Source organism: Alligator sinensis, unplaced genomic scaffold (genome assembly GCF_000455745.1).
Source record: "Alligator sinensis unplaced genomic scaffold, ASM45574v1 scaffold1097_1, whole genome shotgun sequence".
Lineage (NCBI taxonomy): Eukaryota > Metazoa > Chordata > Crocodylia > Alligatoridae > Alligator > Alligator sinensis.
This window is the reverse complement of record NW_005841950.1, coordinates 658352-671224: the sequence shown is the minus strand read 5'-3', so window position 1 is coordinate 671224 and position 12873 is coordinate 658352. Positions and strand designations below refer to the sequence as shown.

The following is a 12873-nucleotide window of genomic DNA, read 5'->3' as shown; positions in this document are numbered from 1 at the left end:
GATACTACACCTGCTTAATGATCTGCTGTTGCCCAAGAGGCAATTTTCGATAGCTGTTGGTATCGTGGTCCATGAATTTGTATTGACTCATCATGCAATCTTTGAGCTCCAGCTTCCCTGTCCAATAAGGATTTTTCCCATAAATGTGCAAAATGTACATTTTGTAGAGGCCTAAAAACCCCAACTCAGAATTAGAGGATTTGGTTGCTGTCTATAAACACATCATAGGGTATAGGCACCAGGGAAGGAGAAGAGCTTTTAAACTAAAAGACAGCATTGGCCCAAGAGCAAATGGGTATAAAATATCCAGGATAACATTTGGCCTGGAAACTAGAAGAACATGTCTCACCCCCTGAACAGGGAAGTTCTTGAATGGGCTTCCCATAGGAGCAATTGGGGACAAACAACCTAATGATCTGTTTGTGACAGAGATGATATAAATGTGGTCACCTGCAGTTGCGGGAACACTTGCAGTTCTGTATCCCTAGGCTTTTGTTCACTTTACAGAGTGGAGAGCTGAGACCCAGGCTGAGGGAATGTGATGTGATGGGCAGCAGATGCGTTCAGGTTCAGGAATTAGGCACAGAGATGAAGGGGCTCTGGGTTTGTCTACACATGCATTAAGGTACTTTTTCTAATGCACATGAAATTTAGTACCTCCAATGTGAGATACTAAAGAAATGCACGTTAGGCTGCCTTAATGTGCAGTAATGAATGTGCATGGTTTTTAAGTGACACTCAGTGTGCAGTAGCCTGTTTTACTGTGCATTAGCATGGTTGCACTGTTTTCTTTGTGACACTATGATGCACTGTAAAATAGGCTACTGTGCATTAAAGCGTACATGTAGACATGCCCCCTGAAGCATTTGAACATCTAGATCTGACTGGAATGACACCTTTCCTAGCCTTGACACTCCATAGGACCTGTGCTCCTAAGTCACTTAGGCACCTTAGTAACTTCTATTTAAAAATATGTCATTGAAACAGAAAGTATCAGGAGACTTCAGATGACAACATTTCTATTTCTTTATTACAGCATTCATAGCACAGAGCAGGCATAAATAAAACTTCCCTGAAAAATCACAAACTCAGCACAACATATACATGTGCGCACACACAGATTCCAAAATACAGCCAGGGAGGATGAAATAAATAAAAATCAACCCAACAAGGAGGGTTAAGCACAGAAGTCACTGGGAGAGAATTGAGTTAGTGCCAGGTGAACATCCACAATGGGATTGACAGTGGAAGGAGCCTGATCTCAAGCAGGCTACACACCAGCAGCTTCATTGGCTTCCCTAGGTGCTGGGTCTGGCCTCCACTTGGCATCAGGCCCACTGTTAGTGAAATGACCAAGGCCTTTTTCAAACAGGCTGCTTACCTTTTGTCCTACCCCTTGTGCCCCACAGTTGCTCTTCTACATCTGGTTATTGCAATGCCTCAGTGTGGCACCCACTATACATCTCACCATGGGTCATTATTCTCTATCCACTCCCTGATGTAAGGAGTGGTGCCAGTCCAGTCATAATCTGCAAGACCGTGGTCATACGACATTCACTGGAAAAACCCTGGTATGGACCAACTGCTGTTGCACGTGACATTTCTCTCCCAGGGAACTGCTCATTGAACATACCAACAAACTTCAATATTCTTCATATTAGTTCTGGCCTTTTCAGTCAGATATACATGATACTGGATGCCAGTATCATTTCACAGGACTGGAGTGCCTGGTGTCTCAGACGCTCCATTTGAGAAGCTCAGCTTCCAAGATCAAGTGCGAGTCCCATGGGAGAAGGGTTGAGACTGACTCCTCAAAGGGACCCAGAGTGCAAGTGGAAATGCCTCCTAGGAGGCAGTGTCCCTGGAGTGGTTAGTTGGCTCAAAATGGCTGCACCACCACCAATGATCCCAGTAACTGGGTGCAGAGTCCTTGCTGACTCTGGATTCAAAGCCTTCCCTTTCCCCAGAGATCACAATCTTCCATTCCAGGCTGCTTGGTGAGTCCTCAACCCAGCAAAGTGAGGGGAGGAAGCTCATTGATTTCTTGGGTGGTGGGAGGATGTGGGACCTGGATCTCAGCACAGAGACCGGGAAGGTCAGGACTCCTTGATGTTCTGCTCCCTTGTTTCTGGTGTCAGCAAGGGAGGGCTGGCAGGAGGAGGAGAAGTTTCCTCTATATATTCTTGACAGTCAGCCTAAAGTCCGAAGGAGGAACCAACACTTCACCTGCTACCAGCTGGGGGTTGACGTACACTTCCCCCAGCTCCTTGCCTCCTTCCTCCTCATCCTCACACAGATCAAAGAAAGCTTTCAGCTGCTTGGGCCTCCAGTAGTTCAGCACAATCACGAACATCCCAATCAGGAAACAAAGCAAGCCTGGAAAGCATAAGAAACACATCACCTCCTTAGGGAGCTTCCCTTCCATGGATTACACACCAGGGTGGCAACGCCTTCCTTCCAAGCATTGCATGTGGTCCTATTCCCCCTAGGCTTGAGGGCTGTCTGACTCAGGGGAGAGAGATTTTCACAGGCAAAAGCCTTCTGCTATGGATGACAGAGATATATTGGAAGCCTCAGTCTCATCAAATCCCTAAAAACCTCATATTCCTGAACACAGGGCCATCAGTAGGACATTTCAGAGGACACACCAGTGGAGGGAATAGTGCAGAGAGGCTGTTATCTATGTCAGTCAGGCAAAAGATAGGGCAGGATGGCACCCTAGAGGCTAATTGGTTCAGAGTACCTTCCACCATATACATGAAACCCAGAAGCTACTGTAAGAAGTCTACTATATCCTCCCCATTCCCCTACTAGGGGTTTGCTGCTTTTCAGCAGACAGTGCTATTCAGGGCAAATGGCTGGGAATTTTTCTGTGGCACATAATGAACCATTTCAATCTAATTCCCCAGCAGGACTGTTGACCTGACAATTATGACTCGCAAAAGCCTCTTGGATCCTAAGGATGCTTGAAAGCAGCCTCTGGGAGGCACTTGAACAATCTGAAATGCCTACTTGTTGCCAGTGTGAGCCAGAAGGATCCCCCGTAGACAGTCTCTAAGGAGGCAGGTCCAAACTGGATGGCACACATTGGGAAGTTCCTCACCGTGGAGAACGAGAGTAGCGAGAAGAGCACAAAGGCCCCAGTGACCAGCATCATGTAGCCACCGTAGACAAGGACAGGCATGGAGAAGAGCATGTTGGCTATGAGCCAGGCACAAAATGCCACCCTGGAGGGAAACAGAAGGGTCACTGAATGGTTTTTGCAAGATAACAAATGCTAGAAATATTGCAAGCGAGTGTGACACATTGGTGCAGGGCAACATCCACCCTTTGCTCAGCCTTCCTGGGGAGTCCCAGCCATCAGGCAGGGAAACACCTGGCTTGGTTGTCTACCCACAGATTTTCTGGGCAGCACCTGAGGGCATAACTCGGGGGTTGTGACACCCATGCTGCTCTCTGGTTAGGTGAGCTTGCAGGCAAGACATGCAGTGCATGCAGGGCTGGGATCCACAACTAACAGACAGCAGAGCTGTTGCATCAAGGCAGCACGTTGCCAAAAGCACAGTTCTTCTCATGGACATGGAATAGCCAGTAGAGGGAGCCACGATCACCCCACAAGGACTGGCTGTGCCACTGTCCGCTAAACAAGTGCTTTACCTTGCATGATCTGCAGCTGCTATGTTCATGGCTGGTGTAACTCAGAGCAACTCCATGGGTGTCAGCAGGAGTTGCACCCAAACTAATGGTGGCCCAGAAAGTTGCCGAGTGACCCAGGGAAGCTTCTGCTGAGAGCTGCCAAGCCCAGGGTTACCCCAGCCATGCAGCAGCTTTGCTCTCTCCAAGGTCCCTCTCCTCATGTGCTTGCACTGGCTTGAGGGTGGTGAGAGAAGCACTGAGTCACACTTCCCGGACTTGCAAGAGGAGGCACCTGCACCACGAGTTCACAATCCACCAGACTGCTTCTGCTGCCCATGCAATCAGCCCAGCTTAACTACCTGGCAGGCACAGCAACAAGGAAGGTGAGGAGCTCCAGGGTAATATCATAACCAGCACCCAGCTTTGATACTGGTGACTGAACCTCTCTCATTATCTGAGTGCCAGTCATTAAATGACATCATAATTCACAGACAAGTGAGCTCTTTCCTCTGGGAAGGGTGCATACTGCACTCCTCCTCTCTTCCTTCATGTCTCTCTCAGGAAAATCACCCCCATGCCTGAGGAAATGAATCCCACCCACCACACACCTTCAAGATCATAACTTCCCTATCATGACAGGGCCCCGGCTCCAGGTCACTGAAAGGATTTCTGTCACATTTGAAGGACCCCGTTTCCAGTTTCTACTGCATGCAGCAGAGCCAAACTGCCTGCACTGTCTCTTCTGCTCACACACACAACATGGACAATGGCCACAATGGCAAGACATTCACACACAGGAGACTAATGCAAGGCTCCTCCCTCAGTACTGAAGCACCTGCTGTGCACTTAGTAGCTTCAGTCCTCATAGCTTTGTCACTTCTGCAGATTTGCTTGAAGTGATTACACCAACTCATTCCATTCTCCCCCCATTTTATCTCTGTGGGATGCACGCGCACCCCAGCAGGCCGGGTCTGCAAGGGAATGGGAGTCCAGTGCTGGCTACTGCAGAAGAACCCCCTTGAACTACCCACTGCAGAATTGGGGCACACACCAGCCACTTTGTATCCTCCTGCCCCTTGGGAGCAGTCTGCCCAGTTCCCCATAGCAGGAGAGAGAGGCTCACCACATGGTAGCTGATGCATAGTGGCTGGAAATGCGGTACTGGGCATGCACACCACAGGGGCTGTTCAGAGTGAACTTTTCTGCCACGTACAGGATGGGACGCGGCAGCCCCCGCTCCAGGCCCTCACTGTAGCTGAGGTCATAGTCCTCTCCAAAGCTCCAGGAAAAGTGCTCGTTGTAGTTGATGGTTTCATTGATCTGATTCACTGGGTTTCCTGCCAAAACAACATGCTCCACCTTAGGCACGGATGCAGAACAGAGCTTCCCTGGTGTGTCGGGATCTGGTACTAGTAGAGGGCCAATTATTAAGTCCAAGGGCAGGGGATGAGTACTGCTGTGCTCTCTTTCCTGTAATGCCACCAGCCTGCCCTGACAGAGCTCTTCCCTGTCCTACTTCCTGGGCTTGAAGAGTTCTGGTGGGTTTTGTGTCAGAGTCCAGAAGGGAGATTTTATAAACCAGGGGGCAGGGCCACTGGATTCTAACCCCTGGAAAAGTGGATTTCATATGACTAGCATCTCTTGTCCTCCTGTGAGGTCCAGCCACCAGGGGGATAACAGCTATGGCCAGAGATATTCAGGAACAGGCACATGGTGGTAATGGAGTCACTGCCCCTACACAAGAGTGAGGGCCCTGATGTTAAGGAGAAGGATGGGAAGGCTGGGCCAGGTCCATTAGCTATTGCTTCACCTGCTGATGCATCCCAGTACTGCAGATGCATACGCAATACTCCCAGTACTCACCTACTAGTGTGACATTGACTCCCGCCAAGCCGATGTGCAGCCCGATGTCCGCATTCACCACAGCATTGCTGAAGGACTTATAGGATGTTTTCGCTGTCACCCAGCCGGTCTCCCAGTTCCCACTGAACTGAACAACTGTGAGAGGTAGAGGGATCAGTGAGGGGCAGACACTACACCATGATTCGCGAGTTTTTGGTGGCAGGTGGGTGGGGAAGTCTGCCTTTAGTGGGGTTTATTGCAGGAGCAAGGAGGTGGAGGAGCAGCCAAAGCAGTTAAAAGTATGGTTCTGGAGGTCTGGGTTTGAGCCCTGCTCTAGTCTCATACCAAAACTTGGCTCAAGTGTGAATGGGCCATTCAGGTTGAGGCGGCCAAGGCAGCTGGATGTGACTTCAGCCCTGTCATGCTTCAGGTGACTGCTGACCCCAGAAAGTGAACCAAAAAAAAAAAATAAAAAAATCACCTGTTTGATCATTGATGCTGACCAGACAAGCCCTGAGGGATCCTAGTGCACACCCCAGGCCCATCTCTCCCCTCCAGCTGGGAGGGAGGGTGGGACTGCAAGTCCCCTGTGGCAAAGAGGGCACCTGCATCTTGGGAACAAGGGTCTCTCTGGTGCAGGTGTGATCCAGTAGGACCTTCTAAGCCTGGCAGTGATTCAAAGGAACATGCATCTGTGGCTTCATAGGCTGAGGACAGGCCTGGGCATCCCACACACACAAGGACCTTGGTACCTCATGCTTACCCTGTGCTGGGCTGTCCACCTTTTAACAAGTGTCTATATTAATCTGTAGCTCTTCTGGTCCCCTGTGGGGGTATGTATGGGAGAACCTGAACGGCCATGTGCTCTCATCTTGTGTTGCAGGCAGGTTCAGGGTCAAAATGCCCCTGTGGCACTGCCCCAAACCCAAGGCAGTGGCTCCCAGCTCTGGGAGGGCATTTGGAGGAGGGCATGTGAATCATGGCAGGCCAATCCTGCACCTCTCTACTTCAGCGGCTACCATCTCTTTCCCCCTCGCTGAGGGGAATTCGCAGCTAAAGTGTGGGGGGGGAGGAGGCATGAGTGAGCCTGATTTAACTGTGGTGGAGTGAAAACCCACTGAGTCTGGGAAGCAGTGCTCTACATGATCCACATCTTCAGGCCATAAAGTACAGGAAACTTGTGGCAGACAGGCACACTGCTTGCCAAAGGGGGAAAAAAACGGCCCATGGAGTGTTTCCAGATCCTTAGATATACACTATCTGATGCAGGGCAGGGTTTAATTTAAAGGGGGAAATGTTAAATTTGCCAGAATAGTTCAATTGGGGCAGTAGTGACCCAGGCTACAGGCAAGTTTTGGTTCAGTGAACAGGCTCCATTGATAAAACAACCGTGCCCTTCCCTCCCAAACACTAGGAGAATTTTTGGAGAAGGCAAAAGGTTTTGTTTTGACATTACTGAAATAAGAAGATCCAACTTCTCATTTTGAACAAGATTTTCAATTCAAAGTTAATCTGATTTTTTTAAAGGTTATATAACCTGATAACAAAATATGTCATTTCAAGTTAAACACAACATTTTTTGGGTTCCCCAAATTTGTTTTTTTCCCCAGCTGATGATCTGAAATATCCATTATTAGCAGAGCCCTAATGCAACAGGAGCCTCATGGAAAGTTTATCTATCTACAGAACACAAACCAGGCTGCCTGATGGTGCCAAAACAGAGAAATTCCTGGCTTTCACTTTAAAACAATTCATTATTCTTCTGCATCCAAGCAGCACTTAGCCAGAGAGCAAGAACAGCACTTGATAGCTCTCAAGTGCCTGAAGAAAAGTAAAGTTGCTCAAATGGAAAGCGGGATAGGAGACATGACCCCTGCTCCTTGCTCCTTCTCTGAACTCCAGCACAGCACATTACAAGAGTTGTTTCCACCTTTATCTAGTGTCTGTAAACTAGGGACTGAACCCCAGCCATGTACAGGTGCCGTTTGGATTTTTGTGGCCTGACTTCTCCTAGGAAAATAAGGCTGTAAGGGACCTCACAAGGCCATCTAGACCAGCCCCCTACTTAAGGCAGGATCGTCCCTGACTAAACTGTCTCTGCCAAGGGTCTGTCTAACCAGCTCTTGAAAATATCCAAGGATGGAGATTACACAACTTCTCTAGGCAGCCTGTTCCAATGCTTGACCATCCTCATAATCAGGAAGTTTCTCCTAATCTCCAATCTAAGTTTCCTCTGTTGAAGCTTGAGGCCATTGCTCCTAGCTCTGTCCCCTGTGGCCACAGAGAGAAGCCCATTTCCATCTTCTCTAAAATGGTTCTTTAGGTATTTGAAGACTATTATAAAATCCCTGCCCCCCGCCCAAGTCTTCTCTTTTCCAGGCTAAATAACCCCAGCTCTTTCAGCCTTTCCTCACAAGTCTTGCTTTCCAGGCCTCTACATTTTTGTTATTCTCTGCAAGACTCTCTCCAATCTGTCCACATCCTTCTTGAGGTGTGGGGCCCAAAACTGGACACAGTACTCCAGGTGAGGCCTCACCAGTTCTAACAAAACTTGGCATTTCTACAACACTTTCCATCTGAGGTCCCCAAATGCTTTGCAAATAGGGAAGCCTCAAAGCTCAGCGTCCACAGGAGGAATCAGCAATGTGTCAGCTAGTGTGCACACACACACAGTCACACTCATGTAGCTGTACACATGCACACTACCACCCTCTGCTGACTGGAATGAAGAATATTTGGCTGTGGTCAAAGACCCCATTCTGCAAGACTGGGCAACAGGGCCTGTGCATTTAATCATAGAGGCAATTAATTTCTGTCCTCTGTGAAACTCTTGTGGCACAGTTCCTGGGTGGCCATGTATTCCTTAAAATACTGGCAATGTCATTTCAAAAATGGGGAACCTGAGGCTCAGAGAAGTTAAGTGACTTGTCCCAGAGGAAGAGTTGGGCACAGTTAGGAGCAGGTCACTTGTTGCTTGCCTGTGGGGCCTGTGCTTTAACCACTAGCCTGTGCTTCCTTGACGCACATATCAAAGCTTCCCAACTGGGAAATTCTTAGCTGCATCCCTGTTCCGGGAACATATCCTGCCAGCTCCTGTGCATCACAGATGAGGTAAAGCACTTACCAACAATCACCACCCCGATAAACAGGCTAAGAATGACCCGGAGCAGCCAATACAGCCTCTGTGAGAAAAAGAGATAGAAGATGATGAGGAACAAAGGAGGATCCCATCTTATTCTCACTTCTCATTCCCCAGTCAGCAAAATTAAACCAGGCATTTTAGAAGGAACAAAGCCCATGGGAATGCTGCTAGATCCCTGGCATGGGGACAGCATCTTGAGGTGTATCAGCACAGTGCTTAGCGCTGTACCTAGGTGTGGCTCCTGGGTGTTAGTACAATAAAGAGGAGTAATATAACTGGAATTACAGCAAGACTCTTGGGGGCAGGCGGGAAAGAGGATAAGGTTAGGACTTGTATAGCAGAGCTGTCAGCCTACTAGACTAGGGGAATACTTGCAGGCTGGAGGGGTAGGGAGTCCAGAATTGGAGCCTCTGGGGCTACATTGCAGAGCTGGAGACAAAGGACTTCAGGACTGAGCAACAAGAGCTGCAGGGCAGGACTCCAGTGCTGCTGCCCTCCACTCCACAGCCATTGTCTCACAAATGCAGCAGTCTTGTGCAAAGGTGTCTCTAGCACTGAAAAGTGCACAGGTTCCTTTAGGCTACATGGCCATTACTGGAAACCTAAGTAGGACTCCTAGAAGCAGCCCTGTCAGCATCTCCAACCATGCCAGTGAATCTCTGATTTAGCTGCTAAATCTGGGGATTCATTTCTCTATCAATTTCCCTTCCTTGAATTGAACATCAAGCAACCTGATCTACAGATAATATCCCTTTGTGGTTTGGAAATTTGTGTGGCACAAAAGCAATGTGGTTCCAGCCTCACTTGTGGACCTACACCTCCCAGGACAAGGAGAGAACATGGACCATGCAGCATGCCCTGATATTTCCACATGCTTGGGCAGCCGTGGATGTAGGGGAGAAGAGAATAACTAAGTCCAAGCCTAGCTTTGACTTATACAATGGATTACTGGCTCCAGTTAGGAAAGAGTCTGAGGCTTCCTTTAAATCTGAAAGATCTCCTTTGTGGGGAGACAAAAGGAACTGGGTTTGCTCCCCTGGAGGGCCATGGAGCCAAAACTGCAAGGCAGTGGGCTGTGAGAGGGCAGTGGTGCCTTGGGAAAACTGCGTGCAGCTCCCGCCTGCCTGCTTTCTGTAAGGCAATATTCTATGCTTGTGGTCTATCTCTCTCTCCTTTCCATAACACCTGAATCAGAAATTGGTTCCAAGGTGGGCAGGGTCAACCTGGGTCACTCACCGCTCGGCCACGGATCCCAGGCAGGATGAGTAGGAAGCTGAGTGTTAATGTTAGGAAGATGATGATGACTATGATGATGCTGACATTGAAAACAAATGGTTTCCTGCCCTGCCAGTAGAAGGGAAAAATGCCGTTGAAGAGTGTCATTCTGCAGAGCTGGGTGCAAGACAGGGATCCTAGAAGGGAAATAGAAATACAGGGTTATCAAGCTTGCCCACTTAGCTCCATTCTGGCTGGCTTGGGACAGGGAGGCGCTCCAGGAAATTCCTCAGAAGAAGAATGTGCATTATGGTAATGCCTGCCCCCCAGCACCAGGAGCTCCTGGGGCACTGGTCCCACAAGCTGAGTGAGGGCAGGACAACTGGGGATGAAGCCACCTGGCTATACAAAGAACCATAATAAGCAAGTTGACATACTTCCCAAGGGCTAGGCTTTACAAAGAAATTGACTGACATAACTCCAGCAAAATACCAGTTAGTCATATGGAATATCCACCCCAGAATAGATCCATGTATACTCTATTCCAGAATAAAAGTCACATTATTCCAAAAATAATTAGTGTACTTTTACAGCTCATCATAGTTAACGCCAGTCAATTTCCTTGTGTAGACAGGTGCTGAGTGTTGCCTTCATTCAAGCCTGGATTCCAACTGGGTTACTTGCAGAGTAAATGTGTATACAGGCATGCACACAGAATCTGGCTCCAAAGTAACATGAGCAGACAGATGCCTGGCTACTGATTCCAGAACTCAACCCACAGCTCCGAATGAGCCGTAAGCCCTTATGTCATGGGATCCAAAAGCAGTGATTAAAAACAAAACTAAAATTAAAATAAAGCCCCAAAGTGCAAGTGTTAACACTTAAATAATAGTTGAAGTTCTATTGGTATAATCACTCCTTTTAAAATTTGCCAGCAAATATTTTGTGGGTTTTACACTCTGTCCTCCAATAGAACTTTTTTATTAAAAAAAAAAATTTCATAACCACAATCATAACCACAATTGTTGGGCTTCAATAGAAAAATCATGACATGAGAATGGAATAGGATTAAAAATAAATGAAAAAGTTTCATCAATTTAAAAAGAAAAAAAAAACCCTTTGGAAAAAAAATCAAAATGCTGCCCCATTTCTTTCAAAGCTTCTTATACCTGGGGATAGCTGAGTGGGAAATTCCCCCAGCAAACAAACAAAAATCCCATTCTCAGTGGAGATCAGGCAGATTAGCTTCCCTCACAACACAGAAGGCTGTCTTATTCGCATCTACGTAGGCAACACAGCTTGCAGCTGCAGTGACCTCACTCATATATATCATCCTCAAGAGAAGAGGAAAACCTGAAACACTGGATTAAACTTGTGTCATGCAACTGGCATAATAATTGCAGGGTACTGCCTGATGTTTTCTGGGAAATGCCCACTGTATAACTGTACAGAACTGTTTGTTCTAGGTAGGTGTCTACTCTAGACTCAGTGCAGTGTCATTATCCTTATCCTGGCAGATGATTTATCCCCATGATTCTCAACCAGGGTGCCTCAGCACCCCAGGGTGCCCGAGATCCTTTTAAGGGTGCTGCAGGATGCTGTGCAATATTAGCACTGTTAGGTATACAAACACCTTGATTCGTAAGATAAACCCAGAGATTTCCAATAGGAATCCATGGTGTCAAAAACATGCTGACATGCTGAAATCTTTCTGAGAAGTCTGCAACAGTAGAATTGCTCTGCTAGTTTTCCATAGGCAAAGAACAAATGAAAGCATAGAGCTAGCATTTTCTGAGGGGCGCCTTAAGTCTGAAAGGGTTGCAAAGCACCAATTTATCCAAATTTAAGAAAAAGCCCCAAACCCAAAACATCCCTCATCATCTGCCTCACAACCAGAATTTCCTTTTCTGAAGCAATTCACACTTTTTACATTCACTTCTATATCTGGGTTGTAGTTTTCTGTCAGGGGAGGAAGAGAAAATCTTCCTGATTAAATCGAGTTTAGCTGGATTCAAAAAGGGATTGGACAAATCCTTGGAAGAAAAGGGCATCAGTAGCTATTGAGCCACAAGAGTGAGGGGCACAGCCTCTGAATCAGACCTTCCTGGACCTTAAATGCTGGAGGAGGTAAGTGAGAGAGGAGCAGTGGAGTGGGAAAAGCCCAAGTTATCCCCAGTTCAGCATCCGCTCTCTGCCCCTGTGTGATACAGGAGACTGGACAAGACGGACCTATGGGCTGACCCACTAAACGGCCGTTCTTATCTTCTAAATGTAGAATTCTGCCAAAAATGAATTCTCCTGCCAGGAAAAAAGGATTTTTTCCCCCTGCTAAACAAGTGGTACAACATTTCCAGGGGAAACGTCCAAACAAAATACCAATTTTGTGTAATTTCAAGCTGAAATCTCTAGGTTCCTGGGTGCTGAAAACCAAGCAGCTTTCAAAATGTAGTTCTTCACTGCTTTGCTTTCCCTGCTTTTTCTGGCCCTGAATTAATACATTTCTAGAACCTGGATTTTTTTTTTTAACTGTTCAGGTTTCTAATTCTGTTTTCTCCTTTCCTATTTTTCCCCTTGAACCTGCAATGCTAGAGACAACGCTTCCTTGAACCTAGTGGGATGCTCACTTGAAAAGTGAAAGACCAGTACAAAAACTAGAATACAATTAAACTAGAATACAGTTCATATTCCCCAGCAAAAACCAACCAACAAACACAAGACCCAAGCAAAACCCAGCCGTGGAGATGTTCTCTCACCACCCAAAAGGGAAGGTGCCTGGAAAAGTCGCGGAGCAGCAGAAGGGTGAAGTAAAGCCCCCAGAGGAGCAGAAATCCTTGGCAGGGCTCAGCTGCTCCTGTGCAAAAGGGGGAGGCAGAGCAGGGGAAGGGGGTGAAGCAGGCAGGGAAGAAATGAAGAAGAGCCACCCCGTGTTGGCTTCTCCCCCACGGCTGTCCTGGGGGAAAGGCAGCGCTAGGGTCTTTAGCAGGGTCCCGCCCCTGGTGGCCCCGAGCGGGCAGGGGCAGGGCTGCCGCCTTACCTGG

General features: G+C 47.7%; 1 protein-coding gene across 1 annotated transcript; it reads right to left on the bottom strand.

Annotated features, from left to right (window-relative positions):
* Window positions 1-1057: 1057 nt before the first annotated feature.
* On the bottom strand, window positions 1058-10003 carry DUOXA2 (dual oxidase maturation factor 2). The gene is made up of 6 exons (XM_006020254.1): window positions 9857-10003; window positions 8603-8660; window positions 5500-5634; window positions 4760-4973; window positions 3013-3227; window positions 1058-2376 (listed from the first exon to the last, which is right to left on the bottom strand). The coding sequence occupies exons 1-6, from the start codon at window positions 10001-10003 to the stop codon at window positions 2174-2176; spliced, it is 972 nt and encodes a 323-aa protein (XP_006020316.1). The 3' UTR covers window positions 1058-2173.
* Between the last annotated feature and the right edge of the window lie 2870 nt (window positions 10004-12873).

Excerpts from the sequence above, each read along its gene's own strand:
- DUOXA2 (XM_006020254.1), bottom strand. The coding sequence starts at position 10,003 with ATGACACTCTTCAACGGCATTTTTCCCTTCTACTGGCAGGGCAGGAAA. Across the intron at positions 8,661-9,856 it reads CTGGGATCCGTGGCCGAGCG|AGGCTGTATTGGCTGCTCCG; the intron begins GTGAGTGACCCA and ends TTTTTCTCACAG. Across the intron at positions 4,974-5,499 it reads AGTCAATGTCACACTAGTAG|GAAACCCAGTGAATCAGATC; the intron begins GTGAGTACTGGG and ends TTGTTTTGGCAG.